The sequence below is a fragment of the Scyliorhinus canicula genome, chromosome 1 (genome assembly GCF_902713615.1).
Source record: "Scyliorhinus canicula chromosome 1, sScyCan1.1, whole genome shotgun sequence".
In the NCBI taxonomy this organism is placed as follows: domain Eukaryota; kingdom Metazoa; phylum Chordata; class Chondrichthyes; order Carcharhiniformes; family Scyliorhinidae; genus Scyliorhinus; species Scyliorhinus canicula.
Genome location: NC_052146.1, coordinates 169,506,947 through 169,532,828, shown reverse-complemented (window position 1 = coordinate 169,532,828; position 25,882 = coordinate 169,506,947). Strand labels below are relative to the sequence as shown.

The 25,882-nt window shown below is 46.8% G+C and overlaps 1 protein-coding gene across 1 annotated transcript in view; it reads left to right on the top strand.

Annotated features, from left to right (window-relative positions):
* Positions 1-25,882, top strand: part of LOC119962633 (zinc finger protein 292-like) — a 263,804-nt gene that overhangs the window by 218,417 nt on the left and 19,505 nt on the right. Inside the window, exons 5-6 of the mRNA XM_038790532.1 lie at positions 9,954-10,156; positions 17,306-17,442. Coding sequence (XP_038646460.1) covers positions 9,954-10,156; positions 17,306-17,442 — 340 coding nt within the window. The remainder of the gene's footprint in view (positions 1-9,953; positions 10,157-17,305; positions 17,443-25,882) is intronic.

Sequence of the window (25,882 nt, the reverse complement as noted above, 5' to 3'; positions counted from 1 at the left end):
GATCACCAAAATGCTCAACCCCTTCACTTTCCAGGATTTAAATGTTGGGTCCAATCCAGAGGGTAAGAGAAGGTGATAGTTACAACAGGGGTCAGTGAAGAGAGAAAGGCACTTAAAGTATAGTTGAAACTGTTTCCAAACCCTGAGAAATACCACAACTGGGTTTGAGGAAAATCTAGCGGGAAAGAAGGGCAATGGTACAGTAACTATGGCAAGGGTCGTAAATGTAGTGCAAGAGCGAGCCTGGCTGCTGGTGTTGGAGAAAGAGGGAGAAAGACTGGCTACTGGTTAGAGAGAGCGAGCCTTGTTAGATGTATTAGATGCTGTGGTATGAAGAGGCAAGGGTTCAGCTCCTTTTTCACCAACACACCTTTAATGGTTCAAACTCACTCTGCACAGAACTCTACAGATCACCAGATCCAGAGGCCACCTGAAGCCCCTTTACATATCAGTGTCAATCATTGAACATTTAACATAAATTATACAATCATTGAACACTTAACATAAATGAGACAACTAATTGCAATGTCTCTTAACCCATTACTTAACAAGCCTGGCTGCTGGTTTTGGAGAGAGAGAGAGACTGGCTGCTGGTTGGAGAGAGAGAGAGAGAGAGAGACTGGCTGCTGGTTAGAGAGAGAGAGAGACTGGCTGCTGGTTAGAGAGAGAGAGAGACTGGCTGCTGGTTAGAGAGAGAGAGAGAGAGACTGGCTGCTGGTTAGAGAGAGAGAGAGACTGGCTGCTGGTTAGAGAGAGAGAGAGAGAGAGACTGGCTGCTGGTTAGAGAGAGAGAGAGACTGGCTGCTGGTTAGAGAGAGAGAGAGACTGGCTGCTGGTTAGAGAGAGAGAGAGACTGGCTGCTGGTTAGAGAGAGAGAGAGACTGGCTGATGGTTAGAGAGAGAGACTGGCTGCTGGTTAGAGAGAAAGAGAGTGCTGCTGGTTAGAAAGAGAGAGAAAGAGAGTGCTGCTGGTTAGAAAGAGAGAGAAAGAGAGTGGCTGCTGGTTAGAAAGAGAGAGAGAGAGAGACTGGCTGCTGGTTAGAGAGAGAGAGAGAGAGACTGGCTGCTGGTTAGAGAGAGAGACTGGCTGCTGGTTAGAGAGAAAGAGAGTGCTGCTGGTTAGAAAGAGAGAGAAAGAGTGCTGCTGGTTAGAAAGAGAGAGAAAGAGAGTGGCTGCTGGTTAGAAAGAGAGAGAGAGAGAGAGAGATAGACTGGCTGCTGGTTAGAAAGAGAGAGTGGCTGCTGGTTAGAGAGAGAGACTGGCTGCTGGTTAGAGAGAGAGAGTGGCTGCTGGTTAGAGAGAGAGAGAGCGATTGACTGGCTGCTGGATGGAGACAGAGACTGGCTGCTGGTTAGAGAGAGACTGGCTGCTGGTTAGAGAGAGACTGGTTGCTGGTTAGAGAGAGACTGGCTGCTGGTTAGAGAGAGACTGGCTGCTGGTTAGAGAGAGACTGGCTGCTGGTTAGAGAGAGACTGGCTGCTGGTTAGAGAGAGACTGGCTGCTGGTTAGAGAGAGAGTGGCTGCTGGTTAGAGAGAGACTGGCTGCTGGTTAGAGAGAGACTGGCTGCTGGTTAGAGAGAGACTGGCTGCTGGTTAGAGAGAGACTGGCTGCTGGTTAGAGAGAGAGAGACTGACTGCTGGTTAGAGAGAGACTGGCTGCTGGTTAGAGAGAGACTGGCTGCTGGTTAGAGAGAGACTGGCTGCTGGTTAGAGAGAGACTGGCTGCTGGTTAGAGAGAGACTGGCTGCTGGTTAGAGAGAGACTGGCTGCTGGTTAGAGAGAGAGAGAGACTGGCTGCTGGTTGGAGAGTGAGAGAGAGACTGACTGCTGGTTGGAGAGAGAGAGAGACTGACTGCTGGTTAGAGAGAGAGACTGGCTGCTGGTTAGAGAGAGAGAGAGACTGGCTGTTTTTTAGAGAGAGAGACTGGCTGCTGGTTAGAGAGAGAGAGAGAGAGACCGGCTGTTTTTTAGAGAGAGAGACTGGCTGCTGGTTAGAGAGAGAGAGAGAGAGAGAGTGGCTGCTGGTTACAGAGCGAGAGAGAGAGTGGCTGCTGGTTACAGAGCGAGAGAGAGAGAGAGTGGCTGCTGGTTAGAGAGAGACTAGCTGCTGGTTACAGAGAGAGAGAGTCTGGCTGCTGGTTAGAGAGAGACTGGCTGCTGGTTAGAGAGAGACTGGCTGCTGGTTACAGAGAGAGACTGGCTGCTGGTTAGAGAGAGACTGGCTGCTGGTTAGAGAGAGAGAGAGAGAGAGTGGCTGCTGGTTAGAGAGAGAGAGACTGGCTGCTGGTTAGAGAGAGAGAGTGGCTGCTGGTTAGAGAGAGAGAGAGAGAGACTGGCTGCTGGTTAGAGAGAGAGAGTCTGGCTGCTGGTTAGAGAGAGAGCGATTGACTGGCTGCTGGTTGGAGAGAGAGAGAGACTGGCTGCTGGTCAGAGAGAGAGAGACTGGCTGCTGGTTAGAGAGAGAGAGAGAGAGAGAGAGAGTGGCTGCTGGTTAGAGAGAGACTGGCTGCTGGTTGGAGAGAGACTGGCTGCTGGTTGGAGAGAGGGAGACAGTGTGGCTGCTGGTTAGAGAGAGAGAGACTGGCTGCTGGTTAGAGAGAGGGAGAGAGACTGGCTGCTGGTTGGGGATAGAGAGAGAGAGACTGGCTGCTGGTTAGAGAGAGAGAGACTGGCTGCTGGTTAGAGAGAGAGTGGCTGCTGGTTAGAGAGAGAGAGAGACTGTCTGCTGGTTAGAGAGAGAGAGACTGGCTGCTGGTTAGAGAGAGAGAGAGAGACTGGCTGCTGGTTAGAGAGAGAGAAAGACTGGGTGCTGGTTAGAGAGAGAGAGAGTGGCTGCTGGTTAGAGAGAGAGAGAGAGACTGTCTGCTGGTTAGAGAGAGAGAGAGAGACTGGCTGCTGGTTAGAGAGAGAGACTGGCTGCTGGTTAGAGGGAGAGAGACTGGCTGCTGGTTAGAGAGAGAGAGAGACTGGCTGCTGGTTAGAGAGAGAGAGAGAGAGAGAGTGGCTGCTGGTTAGAGAGAGAGAGTGGCTGCTGGTTAGAGAGAGAGAGTGGCTGCTGGTTAGAGAGAGAGAGTGGCTGCTGGTTAGAGAGAGAGAGTGGCTGCTGGTTAGAGAGAGAGAGTGGCTGCTGGTTAGAGAGAGAGAGTGGCTGCTGGTTAGAGAGAGAGAGTGGCTGCTGGTTAGAGAGAGAGAGTGGCTGCTGGTTAGAGAGAGAGAGTGGCTGCTGTTTAAAGAGAGAGAGAGTCTGGCTGCTGGTTAGAGAGAGAGAGTCTGGCTGCTGGTTAGAGAGAGAGAGTCTGGCTGCTGGTTAGAGAGAGAGAGTGGTTGCTGGTTAGAGAGTGGTTGCTGGTTAGAGAGAGTGGTTGCTGGTTAGAGAGAGTGGTTGCTGGTTAGAGAGAGTGGTTGCTGGTTAGAGAGAGTGAGAGTGGCTGCTGGTTAGAGAGCGAGAGAGTGGCTGCTGGTTAGAGAGCGAGAGAGTGGCTGCTGGTTAGAGAGAGAGAGTGGCTGCTGGTTAGAGAGAGAGAGAGAGACTGGCTGCTGGTTAGAGAGAGAGACTGGCTGCTGGTTAGAGAGAGAGAGAGTCTGGCTGCTGGTTAGAGAGAGAGCGATTGACTGGCTGCTGGTTGGAGAGAGAGACTGGCTGCTGGTCAGAGAGAGAGAGACTGGCTGCTGGTTAGAGAGAGAGAGAGAGAGAGAGAGTGGCTGCTGGTTAGAGAGAGACTGGCTGCTGGTTGGAGAGAGACTGGCTGCTGGTTGGAGAGAGGGAGACAGTGTGGCTGCTGGTTAGAGAGAGAGAGACTGGCTGCTGGTTAGAGAGAGGGAGAGAGAGACTGGCTGCTGGTTGGGGATAGAGAGAGAGAGACTGGCTGCTGGTTAGAGAGAGAGAGACTGGCTGCTGGTTAGAGAGAGAGTGGCTGCTGGTTAGAGAGAGAGAGAGACTGTCTGCTGGTTAGAGAGAGAGAGACTGTCTGCTGGTTAGAGAGAGAGAGAGAGAGAGACTGGCTGCTGGTTAGAGAGAGAGAAAGACTGGGTGCTGGTTAGAGAGAGAGAGAGACTGGCTGCTGGTTAGAGAGAGAGAGAGAGACTGGCTGCTGGTTAGAGAGAGAGAGAGAGAGTGGCTGCTGGTTAGAGAGAGAGAGTGGCTGCTGGTTAGAGAGAGAGAGTGGCTGCTGGTTAGAGAGAGAGAGTGGCTGCTGGTTAGAGAGAGAGAGTGGCTGCTGTTTAGAGAGAGAGAGAGAGTCTGGCTGCTGGTTAGAGAGAGAGAGTCTGGCTGCTGGTTAGAGAGAGAGAGTCTGGCTGCTGGTTAGAGAGAGAGAGTGGTTGCTGGTTAGAGAGAGTGGTTGCTGGTTAGAGAGAGTGGTTGCTGGTTAGAGAGAGTGGTTGCTGGTTTGAGAGAGTGGTTGCTGGTTAGAGAGCGAGAGTGGCTGCTGGTTAGAGAGCGAGAGAGTGGCTGCTGGTTAGAGAGCGAGAGAGTGGCTGCTGGTTAGAGAGCGAGAGAGTGGCTGCTGGTTAGAGAGCGAGAGAGTGGCTGCTGGTTAGAGAGCGAGAGAGTGGCTGCTGGTTAGAGAGCGAGAGAGTGGCTGCTGGTTAGAGAGAGAGAGAGTGGTTGCTGGTTACAGAGAGAGCGAGACTGGCTGCTGGTTAGAGAGAGAGAGACTGGCTGCTGGTTAGAGAGAGAGAGAGAGTGGCTGCTGGTTATAGAGAGAGAGAGAGAGAGAGACTGGCTGCTGGTTATAGAGAGAGAGTGGTTGCTGGTTAGAGAGAGTGTGGCTGCTGGTTAGAGAGAGAGAGTGGCTGCTGGTTATAGAACATAGAACAGTACAGCACAGAACAGGCCCTTCGGCCCTCGATGTTGTGCCGAGCAATGATCACCCTACTTAAACCCACGTAACCCGTATACCCGTAACCCAACAATCCCCCCCCATTAACCTTACACTATGGGCAATTTAGCATGGCCAATCCACCTAACCCGCACATCTTTGGACTGTGGGAGGAAACCGGAGCACCCGGAGGAAACCCACGCACACACGGGGAGGACGTGCAGACTCCACACAGACAGCGACCCAGCCAGGAATCGAACCTGGGACCCTGGAGCTGTGAAGCATTGATGCTAACCACCATGCTACCGTGAGGCTATATACTATATACTATAGAGAGAGAGACTGGCTGCTGGTTATAGAGAGAGAGAGACTGGCTCCTGGTTAGAGAGAGAGAGAGAGACTGACTGCTGGTTAGAGAGAGAGAGTGGTTGCTGGTTAGAGAGAGAGTCTGGCTGCTGGTTAGAGAGAGAGTGTGGTTGCTGGTTAGAGAGAGAGAGAGAGAGAGAGAGTGGTTGCTGGTTATAGAGAGAGAGACTGGCTGCTGGTTATAGAGAGAGAGACTGGCTGCTGGTTAGAGAGAGAGACTGGCTGCTGGTTAGAGAGAGAGACTGGCTGCTGGTTAGAGAGAGAGACGTTAGAACATAGAACATAGAACAGTACAGCACAGAACAGGCCCTTCGGCCCTCAATGTTGTGCCGAGCCATGATCACCCTACTCAAACCCACGTATCCACCCTATACCCGTAACCCCCCCCTTAAGCTTACTTTTATTAGGACACTACGGGCAATTTAGCATGGCCAATCCACCTAACCCGCACATCTTTGGACTGTGGGAGGAAACCGGAGCACCCGGAGGAAACCCACGCACACAGGGGGAGGACGTGCAGACTCCACACAGACAGTGACCCAGCTGGGAATTGAACCTGGGACCCTGGAGCTGTGAAGCATTTATGCTAACCACCATGCTACCCTGCTGCCCCACGTTCTCCCGATGTCTATGTGGGTTTCCTCTAGGTGATCTGGGTTCCTCCCACAAGCCTAGAAAGACATACTGTTTGGTGAATTGGACCTTCTGAATTCTCCTTCTGTGTACCCGAACAGGCGCTGGGATATGGCGACGAGGGGTGTTCACAGTAACTTCATTGCAGTGTTAATGTAAGCCTACTTGTGACAATAAAGATTATTATTATTATCAAAGCTCCAAAGCCTAGGACTTGGCTCCTCACTCTGCAACTGGATCCTCAACTTTCTGACCCACATACCATAATCAGTAAGACTAAACAACAACACCTCCTCCACAATAGTGCTCAACACCGGGCCCCGCAAGGCTGCGTACTTCGCCCCCTACTATACTCCCAGTACGGCAAGAAGTCTTACAACACCACCTTAAAATCTTAACGTGCTTTTTTCGAATCACTATCTTTCGGCGCACAGCTCCTTCCTCAGGTGAATGAAGAGGTGGGTTCCAGAAACATATATGTAGACAAAGTCAATGATGCAAGATGATACTTTACAGGTAATAAGTCTTTTCAGGTCCAGAGAAGCAGCTGGCGAGAGGGATAATCACAGGTTAAAGAGGTGTGATTTGTCTCAAGCTAGAACAGTTGGTGGGTTTTCACAAGCCCAGGCCAGATGGTCGGGGGGGTGAATGTAATGCGACATGAATCCAAGGTCCTGATTGAGGCCGGACTCGTGTGTGGAACTTGGCTACAAGTTTCTGCTCGATGATTCTGCGTTGACGTGCGTCCTGAAGTCCGCCTTGGAGAAGCTTACTCGAAGATCAATGCTCCCTGTACACGACTGTGTAGCTAGATTTGGTTCCAACTCCATCTATAAGTTTGCTGACAACACGACCATAGTGGGCCGTATCTCGAATAACGACAAGTCAGAATACAGGAGGGAGATAGAGAACCTAGTGGAGTGGTGCAATGACAACTACATATCGCTCAATGCCAGCAAAACTAAAGAGCTGGTCATTGACTTCAGGAAGCAAAGTACTGTACACACCCCTGTCAGCAACAACGAGGCCGAGGTGGTAATGGTTAACAACTTCAAAATCCGAGGGGTGCACATCATCAAAAGTCTGTCCTGGTCCACCCACGTCGACACCACCAAGAAAGCACAACAACGCCTCTACTTACTCAGGAAACTAAGGAAATTGGGCATGTTTAGACTCTTACTATCTTTTACAAATGAACCATAGAAAGCATCCTATCTGGCTGCATCACAGCCTGGTATGGCAACTGCTCAAGATGGGGAATAGGGAAATCCCTGGGAATTACAGACCAGTCACTCTTGCGTCTGTGGTGAGCAAAATACTGGAAAGGATTCTGAGAGATGGGATTTATGATTATTTAGGAAAACATAGTTTGATTAAAGATAGTCAGCACGGCTTTGTGAGGGGAAGGTCATTCTTCACCAGCTTTATTGAATTATTTGAGGATATAATGAGACACATTGATGAAGGTTGGGTAGTGGATATGGTATATATGGATTTCAGTAAGGTATTGATAAAGTTCCCCATTGTAGGCTCATTCAGAAAATTAGGGGGCATGTGATACAGGGAAATTTGGATGTCTGGATACAGAATTGACTGACCGAAAGAAGACAGCGAGTGGTTGTGGATGGTAAGTATTCCGCCTGGAAGTCGGTGACCAGTGGTGCCTGGGACCTCTGCTCTTTGGTTTAGCTGGCACTGGTTTAGAACACTGGGCTAAATCTCTGGCTTTTAGAGCAGACCAAGGCAGGCCAGCAGCACGGTTCAATTCCCGTACCAGCCTCCCTGAACAGGCGCCGGAATGTGGCGACTAGGGGCTTTTCACAGTAACTTCATTTGAAGCTTACTTGTGACAATAAGTGATTTTCATTTTCATTTCATTGTGGTTTTTATAAATGAAGTGGAATGGTGCGTTCATAAGTTTGCCGATGGGGAGTTGTCGATAGTGTTGAGGGCTGTTGCAGGTTACAGCAGGCCGTTGACAGGATGCAGAGCTGGGCTGGGAAGTGGCAGATGGAATTCAACCTGGATAATTTTGGACGGTCGAATTTGAATGCTGAATACAGGGTTAAAGGCAGGGTTCTTGGAAGTGTGGAGGAACAGAGGGATTTTGGGGTCCACATAGTCCTCAAAGTTGCCACCCAGGTTGATAGGGTTGTTAAGAAGGCGTATGGTGTGTTGGCTTTCATTAACAGGGGGATTGAGTTTTAGAGCCGTGAGGTTTTGCTGCAGCTTTATAAAACCCTGGTTCGACCACACTTGGAATATTGTGTCCAGTTCTGGTCGCCTCATTATAGGAAGGATGTGGATGCTTTGGAGAGGGTGTGGAGGAGATTTACCAGGATGCTGCCTGGACTGGAGGACCTGTACTGTGCTGTACTGTTCTATGTTCTATATGCTCGGCTCAAGACAGCAAGAAACTTCAGAGTCGTGAACTTCAGAGTCGTCCCAATCCATCACATGAACCTGCTTCCCATCCATTGATTCCATCTCCACCTCGCGGTGCCTAGGAAAACGGGCAGCTTAATCAAAGACCCCATCCCACCTGGCTTACTAACTCTTCCAACTTCTTCCATCGGGCAGGAGATACAAAAGTCTGAGAACACGCACGAACAGACTCAAAAACAGCTTCTTCCCCGCTGTTACTAGACTCCTAAACAACCCTCTTATGGATTTACCTGATTAATACTATAATCCTGTATGCTTCACCCGATGCATAAATGCTTCACAGCTCCAGGGTCCCAGGTTCGATTCCCGGCTGGGTCACTGTCTGTGCGGAGTCTGCACGTCCTCCCCGTGTGTGCGTGGGTTTCCTCCGGGTGCTCCGGTTTCCTCCCACAGTCCAAAGATGTGCGGGTTAGGTGGATTGGCCATGCTAAATTGCCCGTAGTGTCCTAAAAAGTAAGGTTAAGGGGGGGTTGTTGGGTTACGGGTATAGGGTGGATACGTGGGTTTGAGTAGGGTGATTATTGCTCGGCACAACATCGAGGGCCGAAGGGCCTGTTCTGTGCTGTACTGTTCTATGTTCTAGTGTCAGCTTAGGTTTTAAAAATTGGTTTAAGGATAGTTCCATTGATGAGGGGATTCAGCTCCAAGGTTGGATAGAGAAGCTGGTGTTGTTCCCCTTGGAGCAAAGGAGATTTTTGGGAGATCTGTTAGAGGTGTACAATATTCTGACAGGTTTAACTTGGGTAGACAAAGGAAACCTGTTCCAATAGCTGATGGTATACGGACTAAGGGGACATAAATTTAAGGCTTTGGGCAAGAGATGCAAGCGCTGTGAAGAATAACTTTTATTATGCAGCGAGTGGTAATGACCTGGGACTTGTCACCTACAAGGGTAGTAGAAGCAAAGACAATCAATGATTTCAAAAGAAAATTGGACGGGCAGCTGAGGGAAACAAACTTGCCGGGTCAGAAGATAGAATGGGAGAATGTAACTGACTAGATTGTTCTACAGAGAACCAGCATGGATTTGATGGGCCAAATGCCTTATTCTGTCCTGTGACTCGAGAAGGGTCTGTAATCATCGGAGACAAATCTAAGGTTATTGATAAAAGAACCAGGGGTAACAGTTAATTACACAGTGACCTGAAATGCATTATCTGAAAGGATAGTGAAAGCAGATTAAATAGTAACTTTCAAAAGAGAATTAGATAAATACTTGAAGGGGAAATAGGCTCCAGGGTTATGAGGAAAAAGTAGGGATTAATTAAATGCCTCTAGCAAAGAGCTGGAAATGCACGATGGGCTGAATGGCCTTCACTGCTGTATCATATCGTACTCATCTAATGAGTTGGTTGTTGAGTCCATTTGAATCAGTTGACCATGCAAACAGAATTGAGTATTTAATTGCCAATAGTTAAAATTGGAGAAGCTGCATTTCTAAAGTACACATTCTATAATATATGTCAACTGATGTCTCTTCTAAGTTGTCAATTTTGGTGGACTCCAGCTATTGATGTCACATGCAAATTTTCAGGCAGACCATTGCAGAGTGCAGTTGTGTGGTTCAGCTGCAGACTGGAGCTTGTCGAGGTGAGATGACAATAGATTTGGAAACTTGTGGGCTGTAAAAGTGTTGAAGTAAAAATGAGTGATCATTGAGGATATTGATAGATTTATGATCTTTGCAGTGAATGAATTTCTGGCACAGGAAGGTCCTGCCCTCCTTGAAATGCGAATCCGACATCTCGTCAAAGGAAAGAGGATTGATCAGGCTACAAAGTTGGCAAAAGTTTGTGCAGAACATCCGGAAATTGGTACAAAGAGTATTTTTAAACAGATCTACCTTACCTGTCTCTGTACTGCATCATCCAGCGACATATTGATGGAAGAGGTAAGCATGATTCAATTATTGGTTATCTTATGGTTTTGCCAAAGCAAAGCAGGCCTCGTAATTTTGTGAAAGATCATTTTAAATGAAAATTTTATGTATGTTCTTTCAGGACTTCCACATGCAGCAGTATTGTTTCCAAACAGGAAAATGTAGTTTTGTGACCTCTGCATGAAATCAATTACTAGTGGATGCTCTGGTCATCATTTTCAAATCATCACTGGGTGCAGGTCGATTGGAGGACTGCCTACATTGTACCTTTGTTTAAAAATGTAGCAGGGAATAGACATATTAATGCAGGCCAATCAGTCTAATCTATTGGTAAACTATAGTAGGCAAACTATTGGAATCCGTTCTGAGAGGCGAGATAAACGGTCACCTGGAAAGACACAAAATAATCAATGACAGTCAGCATAGATTTGTTAAGGGAAGATCGTGTCTGACCAACTTGATTGAGTTTTTTGCGGAGGTAACAGGAAGGATATGTCAGGGTCTTGCCATTGACGTGGTATACGTGGATTTTGACCAAGCTTTTGATTTGATCCCACATCGTAGAACATAGAACAGTGCAGCACAGTACAGGCCCTTCAGCTCACGATGTTGTGCCGACCATTTATCCTAATCTAAGATCAACCTAACCTACACCCCTTCAATTTACTGCTGTCCATGTGCCTGTCTAAGAGTCGCTTAAATGTCCCTAATGACTCTGACTCCACCACCTCTGCTGGCAGTGCATTACACACACCCACCACTCACTATGTAAAGAACCTACCTCTGGCATCTCCCCTATATCTTCCTCCAATGACCTTAAAGTTATGTCCCCTCATGACAGCCATTTCCACCCTGGGTAAAGTCTCTGGCTATCCACTCGATCCATGCCTCTCATCACCTTGTACACCTCTGTCAAGTCACCTCTCTGCCTTCTTCGCTCCAGTGGGAAAAGCCCTAGCTCCCTCAACCTTTCTTCATAAGACATGCCCTCCAGTCCAGGCAGCATCCTGGGAAATCTTCTCTGTACCCTCCAAAGCATCCACATCCTTCCTATAATGAGGCGACCAGAACGGGACACAATATTCCAAGTATGGTCTAACCAGAGTTTTATAAAGCTGCAGCAAAACCTCACGGCTCTTAAACCCAATCCCCTGTTAAAAAGCCAACACATCATATGCCTTCTTAACAACCCTATCAATCTGGGGGACAACTTTGAGGGATCTATGTACGTGGACCCCAAGATCCTTCTGTCCCTCCACACTTCCAAGAATCCTGCCTTTAACTCTGTATTCAGCATTCAAATTCGACCTTCCAAAATGAATCACTTCACATTTATCAAGGTTGAACTCCATCTGCCAATTCTCAGCCCAGCTCTGCATCCTGTCAATGTCCTGCTATAACCTGCAACAACCCTCAACACTACCTACAACTCCCCCAACCTTTGTGTCATCGGCAAACTTACTAACCCACCCTTCCACTTCCTCATTCAAGTCATTTATAAAAACCACAAAGAGCAAAGGTCCCAAAACAGATCCTTGCGGGACACCACTGGTCACCGACCTCCAGGTGGAATACTTTCCATCCACTACCACTCGCTGTCTTCTTTCGGCCAGCCAATTCTGTATCCAGACAGCAAAATATCCCTGTATCCCATGCCCCCTAACTTTCTGAATGAGCCTACCATGGGGAACCTTATCGAATGCCTTACTGAAATCCATATACACCACATCCACTGCCCGACCTTCATCAATGTGTCTCGTCACATCCTTAAAGAATTCAATGAGGCTTGTGAGGTATGACCTGTCCCTCACATAACCATGTTGACTATCTTTAATCAAACTATGTTTTTCTCAATAATCATAAATCCTATCTCTCAGAAACCTTTCCAATATTTTGCTCACCACAGACGTAAGACTGGGTCTGTAATTCCCAGGGATTTCCCTATTCCCTTTCTTCAACGGGAACAACATTCGCGTCCCTCCAATCATCCGGTACTACTCCTGTGGAGAGTGAGGACGCAAAGATCATCACCAACGGCGCAGCAATCTCCTCCCTCGCTTCCCGTCGTAACCGTGGGTATATCCCGTCAGCTGGATTTTAAAAGATACAGGCCCATGGGATCCGGAGGAATGTGAGGTGACTTGATCAAATATTGGCTGAGTGGCAGAAAAAAAAGGGTTGACGGGTATTTTTGCGACTGGAAGGCTATTTCCAGTGGGGTTGTGCAGGTCTCGGCTCTAAATCCCCTGCTTTTTGTGGTATATATTAATGATTTTGACTTAAATATAGGGACACGATCAAGGAGTTTGCAGACAATGCAAAATTTGGCCACGTGGTTGATGCTGAAGGGGGGAAGTTAGAATAGAATCCCAATAGTGCAAAAGGAGGCATTCGGCCCATCTGTCTGCCCCAGCCCTTTCGTCCACCCCCCACCCTATACCCATAACACAGTAACCCCACCTAACCTTTTGGACACCAAGGGGCAACTTAGCATGGCCAATCCACCTAACCTGCACAGCTTTGGATTGTGGGAGGAAACCAGAGCACCCGGAGGAAATCCTTGCAGACATTGGGAGAAATGTGAAACCCACACAGTCATCTAAGGCTGGGATTGAAACGGGTCCCTGGTGCTGTGAGGCAGCAGTGCTAGCCACTGTGTTGCCTCATTGAGTTGTGGACTGAAGAAATATATCAATGGACTGGTCAGGTGGGCAGAAAAGTGGCAAATGGAATTTGACTCGGTGATGCATTTGTGATGTCAAGCAAGGCAAAGTAACACACAATAGGTGAGAAAATACTGAGGTATAGAGGAAGTGAGTGCATATCCAGTGATCCCTGGATGCAGCAGAACAGGTCGATAAGGTGGTTAAAAAGATATAGAATATTTTTCTTGATTACCTGAGGCATAAAATATAAAAGCAGGGAGCTTATGCAGCATAACACATTAGTTAGGCCACAACTTCAGTACTGCCTGCAATTCTGGTCACCTCACTATGGAAAGTATGTAATTGCACTAGAGAGGGTATGGATAAAATAATGGATAACATGATGCCAGGACAGAAAATTGCAGTTATGAGAAAGGAATAGATAGGCAGCGGTTGTTTACCTTGGAACAGAGGAAGCTATGGGGAGATTTGATTGAGATGTACAAAACTGAGAGACCCGGACAGAATGAATGGGAAGTGCCTATTAGGCAGAGAGGTCTGTGACTAGGGGACATAAATTTAAAGTAATTGGTTGGAGGATTGGAGCGGAACTGAGGAAAAGTTTTTCTACCCAGAGGGTGGTCGTGGCCTGAAAGGGTAGCAGAGGCAGAAACCCTCAATTCATTTGAAAGGTGTCTGGATATAGACCTGAAGTCTGAAACCTCTAGGACTACTGATCAAGTGCTTCAAAATGGGATTAGGCTGGGTGACCAGTTTTTGAGTTGGTGCAGGAACGATGGGCAGAGTGGCTTCTTTCTGTGCTGTAAATATTTTCTATATTTTCTAAATATCTGAAAAGGATGTGCAGGGATGTGGGGAAAGTGCAATGGAGTGGCAGTATGTGTTAAAAAATAAAATATGCTTATTGTCACAAGTTGGCTTCAATGAAGTTACTGTGAAAAGCCCCTAGTCACCACATTCCAGCACCTGTTCAGGGAGGCTGGTACGAGAATTAAACTGTGCTGTTGGCCTGCCTTGGTCTGCTTTAACAGCCAGCTATTTAGCCCAGTGTGCTAAACCAGCCCCATTGCTCCTTAATGGAGCCAGCATAGAGAGACACGGCTGAATGGCCTTCTGTTGCAACAATTCTATTCAATTATATTTCTTTTTAAGTTTAATATTAAATGTTTCTGTAAGTAAAGCTCAGCTGGCTGAGAAGAGGTCCCAGAGAACTGAGGGTCAGCAAATCATACACCTCCTCAGCCAACTGTGGTGTTCTGCAGCAAATGCAGCAGAGACTACCATGCTAGCTCCTGAGCCACACCACGTGATGCTCAACACAGAGCTTACCACTACGGCACAAACCATCATCTTACAAGGCTGTCACCCAGAAGTTAATTTTCTGTTGTTTCATCTCAAATACAAGACCAGAGAATCAATTCACTAGTCAATTTAATTTTTTCTGCATGGTGATTTTTGTAGGGTATGATTGATATATCTGTGCAAAAAATATATATATTTATGATGAAGGCTAGCAGCATCAGCACATCAGAAAAGCTGGTTATCGTGATGTCTGCTTCCTCTAGGACAATCGGTTTAGTCACCACAGCAACAATAATAATAATTGCCTCAGAAGATGAGGTGCTGTTCCATCAGTTTGTGCTGGGCTTTACTGGAACATTTTCATTCTCTGCTCTTGAATGTCTCCCCCTCTACTTCACAATGGTGAGATTGCCATCAGCCATCTTGGTCAGATGTTTTGGCACTCTGTTCATATACCTATCCACCTTTTGTATGTACCTTCAAAGGTCTCCCGTCAACCAATCTGTTTGATCTTTAGTAGCCATCTTCTCCAACACGTAGAACATAGAACAATACAGCGCAGTACAGGCCCTTCGGCCCACGATGTTGCACCGACATGGGAAGTCAAAAACTAAAGGCCATCTAACCTACACTATGCAATTATCATCCATATGCTTATCCAATAAACTTTTAAATGCCCTCAATGTTGGCAGGTTCACTACTGTTGCAGGTAGGGCATTCCACGGCCTCACCACTCTTTGCGTAAAAAACCCACCTCTGACCTCTGTCCTATATCTATTACCCCTCAATTTATGGCTATGTCCCCTCGTGCTAGCCACCTCCATCCGCGGGAGAAGGCTCTCACTGTCCACCCTATCTAACCCTCTGATCATTTTGTATGCCTCCATTAAGTCACCTCTTAACCTTCTTCTCTCTAACGAAAACAACCTCAAGTCCATCAGCCTTTCCTCATAAGATTTTCCCTCCATACCAGGCAACATCCTGGTAAATCTCCTCTGCACCCGTTCCAAAGCTTCCACGTCCTTCCTATAATGAGGCGACCAGAACTGTACGCAATACTCCAAATGCGTCCGTACCAGAGTTTTGTACAGCTGCAACATGACCTCATGGCTCCGGAACTCAATCCCTCTACCAATAAAGGCCAACACACCATAGGCCTTCTTCACAACCCTATCAACCTGGGTGGCAACTTTCAGGGATCTATGTACATGGACACCGAGATCCCTCTGCTCATCCACACTGCCAAGAATTTTACCATTAGCCAAATATTCTGCATTCCTGTTATTCTTTCCGAAGTGAATCACCTCACACTTCTCTACATTAAACTCCATTTGCCACCTCTCAGCCCAGCTCTGCAGCTTATCTATGTCCCTCTGTAACCTGCAACATCCTTCCACACTGTCTACAACTCCACCGACTTTAGTGTCGTCTGCAAATTTACTCACCCAACCTTCTGTGCCCTCCTCTAGGTCATTTATAAAAATGACACAGCAACGGCCCCAGAACAGATCCTTGTGGTACGCCACTCGTAACTGAACTCCATTCTGAACATTTGCCATCAACCACCACCCTCTGTCTTCTTTCAACTAGCCAATTTCTGATCCACATCTCTAAATCACCCTCAATCCCCAGCCTCCGTATTTTCTGCAATAGCCGACCGTGGGGAACCTTATCAAACGCTTTACTGAAATCCATATACACCACATCAACTGCTCTACCCTCGTCTACCTGTTCAGTCACCTTCTCAAAGAACTCGATAAGGTTTGTGAGGCATGACCTACCCTTCACAAAACCATGCTGACTATCCCTTATCATATTATTCCTATCTAGATGATTATAAATCGTATCTCTTATAATCCTCTCCAAGACTTTACCCACAACAGACGTGAGGCTCACCGGCCTATAGTTACCGGGGTTATCTCTACTCCCCTTCTTGAACAAAGGGACCACATTTGCTACCCTCCAGTCCTCTGGCACCATTCCTGTAGCCAATGATGACATAAAAATCAAAGCCAAAGGCTCAGCAATCTCTTCCCTGGCTTCCCAGAGAATCCTAGGATAAATCCCATCAGGCCCCGGGGACTTATCTATTTTCACCTTGTCCAGAATTGCCAACACTTCTTCCCTACGCACCTCAATGCCATCTATTCTAATAGCCTGGGTCTCAGCATTCTCCTCTACAACATTATCTTTTTCCTGAGTGAATACTGATGAAAAGTATTCATTTAGTATCTCGCTTATCTCCTCAGCCTCCACACACAACTTCCCACCACTGTCCTTGACTGGCCCTACTCTTACCCTAGTCATTCTTTTATTCCTGACATACCTATAGAAAGCTTTTGGGTTTTCCTTGATCCTACCTGCCAAAGACTTCTCATGTCCCCTCTTGCTCATCTTAGTTCTCTCTTTAGATCCTTCCTCGCTTCCTTGTAACTATCAAGCGCCCCAACTGAAACTTCACGCCTCATCTTCACATAGGCCTCCTTCTTCCTCTTAACAAGAGATTCCACTTCTTTGGTAAACCACGGTTCCCTTGCTCTACCCCTTCCTCCCTGCCTGACTGGTACGTACTTATCAAGAACACGCAATAGCTGTTCCTTGAACAAGCTCCACATATCCAGTGTGCACAACCCTTGCAGCCTACTTCTCCAACCTACACATCCTAAGTCATGTCTAATGGCATCATAATTGCCCTTCCCCCAGCTATAACTCTTGCCCTGCGGGGTATACTTATCCCTTTCCATCACTAACGTAAAGGTCACCGAATTGTGGTCACTGTTTCCAAAGTGCTCACCTACCTCCAGATCTAACACCTTGCCTGGTTCATTACCCAAAACCAAATCCAATGTGGCCTCGCCTCTTGTTGGCCTGTCAACATATTGTGTCAGGAAACCCTCCTGCACACATTGTACAAAGAACGACCCATCTAATGTACTCGAACTATATCTTTTCCAGTCAATATTTGGAAAGTTAAAGTCTCCCATAACAACTACCCTGTTACTTTCGCTCTTTTCCAGAATCATCTTCGCCATCCTTTCCTCTACATCCCTAGAACAATTAGGTGGCCTATGTTAGGTGACCACGTGCACAGTGGTGTTCCAGAATTTTGGAGATCTATCAGTTGCTTTGCCTTGTTCATTGCTCCAAAAAGTATATTTTAATTAGTCTGCAAATTTTTGTGTTTGTCTTGAAGATCTCAGCAGTTGATTGCAAGGATGCATTGGAGATGATATGCAACCTGGAATCTGATGGGGAGGAGAACTTAGCCCTCATCTTATGCACAGCTTTCCTCACACGGCAGCTTCAGCAGGGAGACGTATACTGTGCATGGTGAGTCACCCTTCTCACCTGCTGGAGATGAATTATGTGTTATTACAAGAACATTTGCTGAAGGAATTTGATTTAGTGTGGAGGTTCGCCGTTAGAGTATATGGTTCTCGAGATGCAGCCAGAGGAAAGCAGATCCTTCATTCCAGGTGTCTGATCTTCTCAAAATTGTTTAACCAATGCAGAGGTGAAGTCTCCATTCTGTTGATGTTTTAGCTATGTCTGTACAGCCTGGCTAAGAATATATAACTTAGCAATTTTCTTTAATAAGTATTGTGCTTGTCTGATGACTGAGCACTGAGAAAAGTGATCATTGTTTTTCCGTTTTAGATGTTCAGAATCAGCATCAAGCACTCTAGCATACCCAGATATAAAGTCCTCATTACTTGGACACAATAACATGCGTTTACCTATCCTTAGAAGAACATTCCGAATCCACCACTGTGCACTATTCCTACAGCCTCTTGGAGTGATATTGCAGTCTGTGCGAAAGTGTACAGATTAATGCTATAGATCACTCCCCACCAGTACTGGTTAAGATTGTCCAAACTTTCATCCGTTTAGGCTCCATATGAGCTTTGAGCCTGAGAAAAACAATTGTATGCTACCCCACTGTATCACCAAGTCCCAATGTTCTTGAACAGATTAAAATAAACATCCTCGCTGTTAACAAAAGAATAATCGATAGTACTGCAAGAGTGAAAGGGCATGATAATTAAAGGGTGGGTACATTTTATTTGAGGCACTACCAGAAGTTTTGTTGAGACTTTTTGTTTTATAATCTCACATATTTGCTTTACAATGTTTTAAATTAAAACTTTTCTGTGCTAACATTCAGAAATTTGCTTTAGAGCCAATTGTTGAAATGGTTTAATGGCATTTTACTGTGTTTAATTTGTTCGCATGCTTGGGCTTAAAAAACAGAAAAGCGAATCTTATTGGTGCAGTTAAGTGTTTGAGTGTGTCTGCGTACATTAAAGAATTGCTTGTTAAGGATAATTTTGTGATAATGGAAGTGCACGGCGTTCTTGTGGGCAGTGGGTAACGTCCCTACCTCTGAGTCAGAACCTCCAGATTCAAGTTCCACTCTAGGACATGATGGCCATGCAAGATGCATTCATATGGTTGCCAAACATGTTGCATTTCAATCTGTAAATCCTTCCACCAAGACAGATGGTAAGAGCAAGATTCGAGGAGGGGGTAAGGGGTGGGTGGTGGGGGGAGAGACCAGGTTTCTTGATTTAAACAAAAGGGGATCAGGGGTTGCGGGGAGACGACGGGAGAATGGGGATCAGAAACATCTCAATCATAATCGAATGGCAGATCAGACGTGATAGGCTGAATGACCAAATTCAGCTCCTATATTTCATAGAGAAAGTTCATAGAATTTACAGTGCAGAAGGAGGCCATTCAGCCCATCGAGTCTGCACCGGCTCTTGGAAAGAGCACCCTACCCAACCCCACACCTCCACCCAATCCCCATAACTCAGTAACCCCACCCAACACCAAGGGCAATTTTGGACACTAAGGGCAATTTAGCATGGCCAATCCACCTAACCCGCACATCTTTGGACTGTGGGAGAAACCCACGCACACACGGGGAGAACGTGCAGACTCCGCACAGACAGTGACCAAAGGCAGGAATCGAACCTGGGACCCTGGAGCTGTGAAGCAATCATGCTAACCACTATGCTACCTTGCTGCCCTTGTGGTCTTGTGTCGAAGGGCCAGGGGGAGGGAGTAGGTGCCGAGAAGAGTTTGGAGGGGGGAGGGTGTTGCTGAGATAGTATGGGGGGCATGAGGTGAGCCGTTTGAGAGTGTCCGAGGCCCAATCATCTTCAGCTGCTTCATCAGTCACCTGCCTTCCATCATAAAGTCAGCATTGCGGATGTTTGTAGATGGCTGCACAATTAGCACCATTTGTGGCAACTCGTACTGAAGCAGTCTATGTCCAAATGCAGCAAGACCTGGACAATATCCATGCTTGGACTGACCAGTGGCAAGTAACTAGTGCCAGACAATGACTATTTCCAACAAGAGAGGATCTAACCATAGCCCCATAACATTCAATGGCATTAGCATGACTGAATCCCCCCTTATCAACATCCTGCCGATTACCATTGACCAGAAACTGAACTGGGCCAGACATCTAAATACTGTGGCTCACAGAGCAGGTTAAGAACTATGAATCCTGAAGCAAGTAACTCACCTGACTCCCAAAGGCTATCCACCATCTAAACGATAGTACAGAGGGTAGCACTGTTGCTTCACCGCACCAGGGTCCCAAGTTCGATTCCAGGCTTGGGCCACTATCTGCAGAGTCTGCACATTCTCCCGTGTCTGTGTGGGTTTCTCCAGGTGCTCCGGTTTCTTTCCACAAATCCCGAAAGACGTGCTGTTAGGTAATTTGGACATTCTGAATTCTGCTTCCGTGTACCCGATCAGGCACTGGAATATGGCAACTAGGGGCTTTTCACAGTAACTTAATTGCAGCGTTAATATGAGCCTACTTGTGACAATAAAGGCGCAAGTCAGGAGTGTAATGGAATGCTCTCCATTTACCTGAATGAGTGCAACTCCAACAACACTCAAGAAGCTCAACACCATCCAGGACTAAGCAGCCCGCTTGATTGCTACCCTTTCCACAAACATTGAAACCCTCCACCACCGACGAACAGTGGCAGCCGTGTATACCATTTACAAGATGCACTGCAGGAATTTACCTAAATTTATTTGGCTGAACCTTCCACACCCACGACCACTGTCACCTAGAAGGACGAGCAGTAGATCATAGAATTTACAGTGCAGAAGGAGGCCATTCGGCCCATCGAGTCTGCACCGGCTCCTGGAAAAAGCACCCTATCCAAGGTTAACACCTCCACCCTACCCCCATAACCCAGTAACCCCACCCAACACTATGGCCAATTTTGGACACTAACGGCAATTTATCATGGCCAATCCACCTAACCGGCACATCTTTAGACTGTGGGAGGAAACCGGAGCACCCGGAGGAAACCCACGCGCACACGGGGAGGATGTGCAGACTCCGCACAGACAGTGACCCAAGCCGGAATCGAACCTGGGACCCTGGAGCTGTGAAGCGATTGTGCTATCCACAATGCTACCGTGCTGCCCACAATGCTACCGTGCTGCCTGGGAACGCCACCATCTGGAGGTTTCCCTCCAAGGCAATCAGCACTGTGACTTGGAAATATATCGCCGTTCCTTCACTGGCGCTGGGTCAAAATCTTGGAATTCCCTCCCTCACAACACTGGATCTACATCTCAGGAACTACAGCAGTTCAAGAAATCAGCTCATCAACACCTTCTGAAGGGCAACCAGGGATGGGCAATTAATGCTGGCCTAACCAGCGATGCCCAGATCCATAAATGAATTTAAAAAAAAAGGGTGAGGCAGTGTGTTTGAGTGGGTGCTCCCATTAAAAATGACAAAAAGAAGGTAAGACTTGCAGGTATTTGGTTATTATAATAAATGACTACATATAAGACATAGAAACATCTTTTAAGTTTGTTTTTGTAAGTTTGTACCTATTGCGCAATGATCATTTTTTGTGGCTTAATTCTTCAATATAATGAGGATGGTGCTCAGGGGTTCCTTCAGTACTCTTGGGAGGTCAAAAAGGTTCTGCAGCTGGAAAAGTTTGGAAAATCCTGGGAAATCTATACAATCACTATCCGTAGCTCCAGGCTGCAACATGTGTACTATGATCATATAGTGTACAGTAACTCAGGCTATGTGGGGGGTCAGTTAGCTGGACAGCCAGCAAGGGTCAGATTCGTGCTAATTGCGTGGGGTTTGATCCCTGTTCTCGCTAGGGTGGTTTAAAAACCTGCCTCTTTGCCCTACCCATGGTGGAGATCAAGGTGCTGTTAATCAAGCAGAGAACTGAAGAAAAATAATGCCAATGATTTGATAGTGTTTGAGTGATTTCCAAATATATGGCGTGAGCTTCTTGATTTCCCCACTCCACCTCGTGGAGAGGAAGAGCAGAGTTGCAAGGCCACCGTCACAGTTTTTGGTAAATGATACAAAACTGCGATAAGGAGTATGGAACCAAGGTAAACTAGACAAGCTCAAGCATTAAAGTTGTAGCGGGTGCAGCAGGTAATTGGGAAGGCGAATGGGATGCTGGCCTTTATTGCAAGTGGAAAGAGTATAAAAGTAAGCAAGTCTTACTCATGCAGCTGTACAGTAAACTTTATTGTCATAAGTAGGCTTACATTAACACTGCAATGAAGTTACTGTGAAAAGCCCCTAGTCGCCACATTCGCGGTGCCTGTTCGGGTACACAGAGGGAGAATTCAGAATGTCCAATTCACCTAACAGCACGTCTTTAGGGACATGGGAGGAAACCGAAGCACCCGGAGAAAACCTACACAGCCATGGGGAGAATGCACAGACAGTGACCCAGCCAGGAATCAAACCTGGGACTCTGGCATTGTGAAGCAACAGTGTTGATCACTCTGCTACCGTGCTGCCCAGACAGGCATTGGTGAGACTGCATTTAGAGTACTATACTTTGGTCATCTCACTTATGAGCCACTTGCTTTGGAAGCTTTGCTCAGGAAGGTTCACCAGACTGATTTCTGGGATAAAGGATTAGTTATGTGTAGGAAGGATTCCGTGGGTTGCGTCTTACTCATTAGAGTTTAATACAATGAGACATGATCTCATTGAAACATATAAGATTCTGAGGGGGTTTGACAATGGGGGAATCTTGAACAAGGAGACACAATTTAAAATCAACATACCTCCCATTTAAGATGTAGATGAGGAGGAATTCTGGGTCGCTAGTTTTTGAAATTCTCTTCCCCAGCGAGCAGTGGAGGCTGGGTCAGTGAAAATGTTCAAAGATGAGATAAATAGATTTTTGATTGACAACAAAGTCTAAGATTATGGAGGGACTGGGAGGAAAGTGGAATTAGGGCCATAATCAGATTAGCCAAGATCTTGTTAAATGGTGGAGCAGGCTCGAGGGGCAAAATAGCCCCACTGTTCCTATTTCTTATGTTCTTAAGTAGAGTTGGGTCTGCAGCATTAAAAATGAAAGGCCAATCAATCCAAATGGTCTGAGCCATACAAGCCTTCTTCCACCCCTGTTCATCTAACTCTATCTGCATATCTTTCTTCCCCTTCTCCTTCGTGTGCTTATGTAACTTTCCCTTAAATGCATCTTGGAATTATAGAATGATGCAGCATTTGATAATTCCAACCATTCAACCCAATGCTCTTTGGTAAATCTTGGCTATTAATCCCCTACCCTTTCCCCAAAGCCCTCTACTTTCTTCAAATATTAACCAATTCTCTTTTGAAGGTTCCCATTGAATCTGTTTCCGCCATGCACCATTCAGGCACCATATCAACTCAGTGTTTCTCTGAAAAAAAAGTTTCCCATTTGTTGCCCCTAATTCTTTATCGCTTTAAATTTGAGCCAGTGACCTATTGATTTCTCCTTAATTACTCTATCAGAACTATTCATGATTTTGAACACCTATAACAAAAACTCCTCTTGTTTATGCTATGTTTCAGCTACTCTTTGTGGTAGTACATTCTTGTTGTCACCACTCTAAATAATGAGGCTTCTCATGAAGTCCCTGCTAATGATACTTTTATAATCATGACCTCTAGCAGAAACATAAGTGGAAACATTTCTCTACTTCCACCCTATCAAATTCTTCCATAATCTTAAAAGCCTCTATCAAGTCACTCCTCAGCCTTTTCTGCTAGAAAAGAGTCCCAATTTGTCCTGTCATGGATATCTTGGTTCTGGTATCATCTTTGTAAATCCTTTTGGCCCTAGTTTCTGTGTGCTTTATATAATACTTAGGTTTCTGCCAGAAAATATCACAAGACAACTGGTCAGAATGCGGAAGTCGCACCTTCCATCTTCTGGGAGGCATTGACGGCAGTTCTCAGGGGAGAGACTATACCCTACAAGGCATTTCAAGATGGGGAAGAGAGGGTGGCCAAGCAACAATTGATTGACTCCATTCCGGAGGTCGATAGAAAGTACTTTTGAGGTCCCAACCGTAGAGCTTCTGGCGGAGAGGAAAAACTACAGTTGGCCTTCAACCTGCTATTCACCAGGAAAGCAGTGCAACAACGCCACCTGACACTGGGACCTTTGCCAAACATGGGGTAAAGGCTGGCCGCCTACTGGCTCACCAGCTTAGAAAGCAGGCAGTCACGAGAGAGATAGCTCAGGTGAAGAATAGCAATATCAGACTGGTAACCAAGCAAAAAGAGGTCAACAAAGCATTCAAGACATTTTTACTGAGAGCTGTACATCTCCGAATCCCCCGATAGGGACGGGGAGATGAAATGGTTCCTCGATGAACTAGACATGCCAGTCGTGGGGGATGATAGACTGGGGGGGGGGGGGGGGGGGGGGGGGGGGAGCAGGGAGAGAGAGCTGGAAGCACCAATTGAGCTGGGAGTATCAGCTCCATGCAGGTGGGGAAGACGCCGGGACACAACGGGTTCCCGGCGGACTCCTATAAGAAATTCACGCCAGTCCTTGCCCCACACCTACGGTAAATGTTCGCAGACTCGCTAGCGAGGGGCACCCTACCTCCTACACTAACATTGGCCACGATATCGCTGATACCCAAAAAAGACGAGGACCCAACGGAATGCGAATCATACAGACCCATTTCGCTGCTCAATGTACACGCAAAGATACTCGCGAAGGTCCTGGCCATAAGTCTGGAGAACTGCGTACCGGAGGTGGTCAGAGAGAAACAGATGGACTTTCAAGAGTAGGCAGGTAACTGCGAACATCAGGTGACTGCTGAATGTAACAATGACCCCATCTGGGGAGAAAACAACAGAGGTAATGGTCTCCCTCGACATAGAAAAGGCCTTTGACAGAGTCGAGTGGAAGTACCTCATTGAAGTACTGGAGTGATTTGGGCTAGGGATGGGTTCACCTCGTGGGTGAAACTTCTGTATGACGACCCAAGGCGAGAGTTCGGAACAACACCACCAGCTCTGAATATTTCCAGCCACACAGAAGCACAAGGCAGGAATGCCCAATATCCCCGCTCATGTTCGCCCTGGCAATTGAACCTCTGGCAATCGCCTTGTAAGATGCAAAAAGCTGGAAGGGCATCCAAAGAGGCAGAGGGCACAGTGTCGCTCTATGCGTATGACTTGCCCCTCTATGTCTCCGAAGCCCTGAACGGCCTGAAAGCAATCATGCAACTTCTGAGAGAGTTTGGAGCCTTCTCGGGCTACAACCCCAACCTGGGCAAGAGTGAGAGGCATTTCCGGTGAACCTGAACGGGGAGGGGCAGAGCTGGAGGGACTACCATTAAAATTAGCCCAAAACAAATTCCGCTACCTGGGGATCCAGATAGCTCATGATTGGACACTGATTTACAAGTGGAATCGGACCAGTCTGGCGGAGGAAGTTAAAAAGGACCTACAGAGATGGGATGCACTCCCGCTTTCCCTGGCAGGGAGAGTTTAGACGATCAAAATGAATGTACTGCCGAGGTTCCTCTTCCTGTTTAGATACATAGTGATCTTTATCCCCAGGTTATATTTCCGCAAAGTACACAAAATGATCATGGTGTGTGTGTGTGTGTGTGTGTGTGTGTGTGTGGGGGGGGGGGGGGGGTAAGAACCCAACACTGCAAAGGAGGAACACCATGGGTGGTCTAGCCTTGCCATATCAACAGTACTACCACTGGGTAGGCACAGTCGAGAGAGTGAGGGGATCAAATGAAAAGGAAAATGAAGATTGCTGATTGTCACAAGTAGTGTCATGTGAGAGTCCCTTTATGAAATGGGTGTTTATCAATGATGTAAGAGTGGGTAGAGCTGGGCTGTCTGTCAGCTTTTTACTTTCATTTTAGGCTGTTTGCTGCAGGGTGTTTTTTAGTTTCGTTTTCCGTGTTGGAGCTGAAGATAGACAGCAGGTGTACTGTTGATCTCTCTGCCATGAAAAGACTAGCTCTTGATCATTTGGTGAATTCAGAATTGTAAATGTTCTCAGTAGTGAATGTAAACCTAATGTGCTTCTGTTCAAAGATGTTTCTTTTGTCTTCTGGATGTTGTTTGGCAAGTTATTAAGGATTACTTAGTGTTGTATTCTTTTGGGAGTTGTATTTGAATTGATGGTTGCTAAGATGTTCACTATGTTTTAAAAAAGTTAACTTGAGTTCATAGAATAAACATTGTTTTGCTTTAACAAATATTTTCCATTTCTGCTGTACCACATCTGTAGAGTGGGCTGTGTGCTCCCCATATCGCAATCTATTAAAAGCTGTGGGTCAGGTGAACGCCGTGGGTTAGATTCTCCGACCCTCCCGGTGGGTCTAGGCTAGCGGTCAGGGACTTTTACATAGGGGACATACTCACAACCTTGGATGAACTGAGGGAGGACCTGGACCTGCTGACGGGACAGGAACTCTGGCA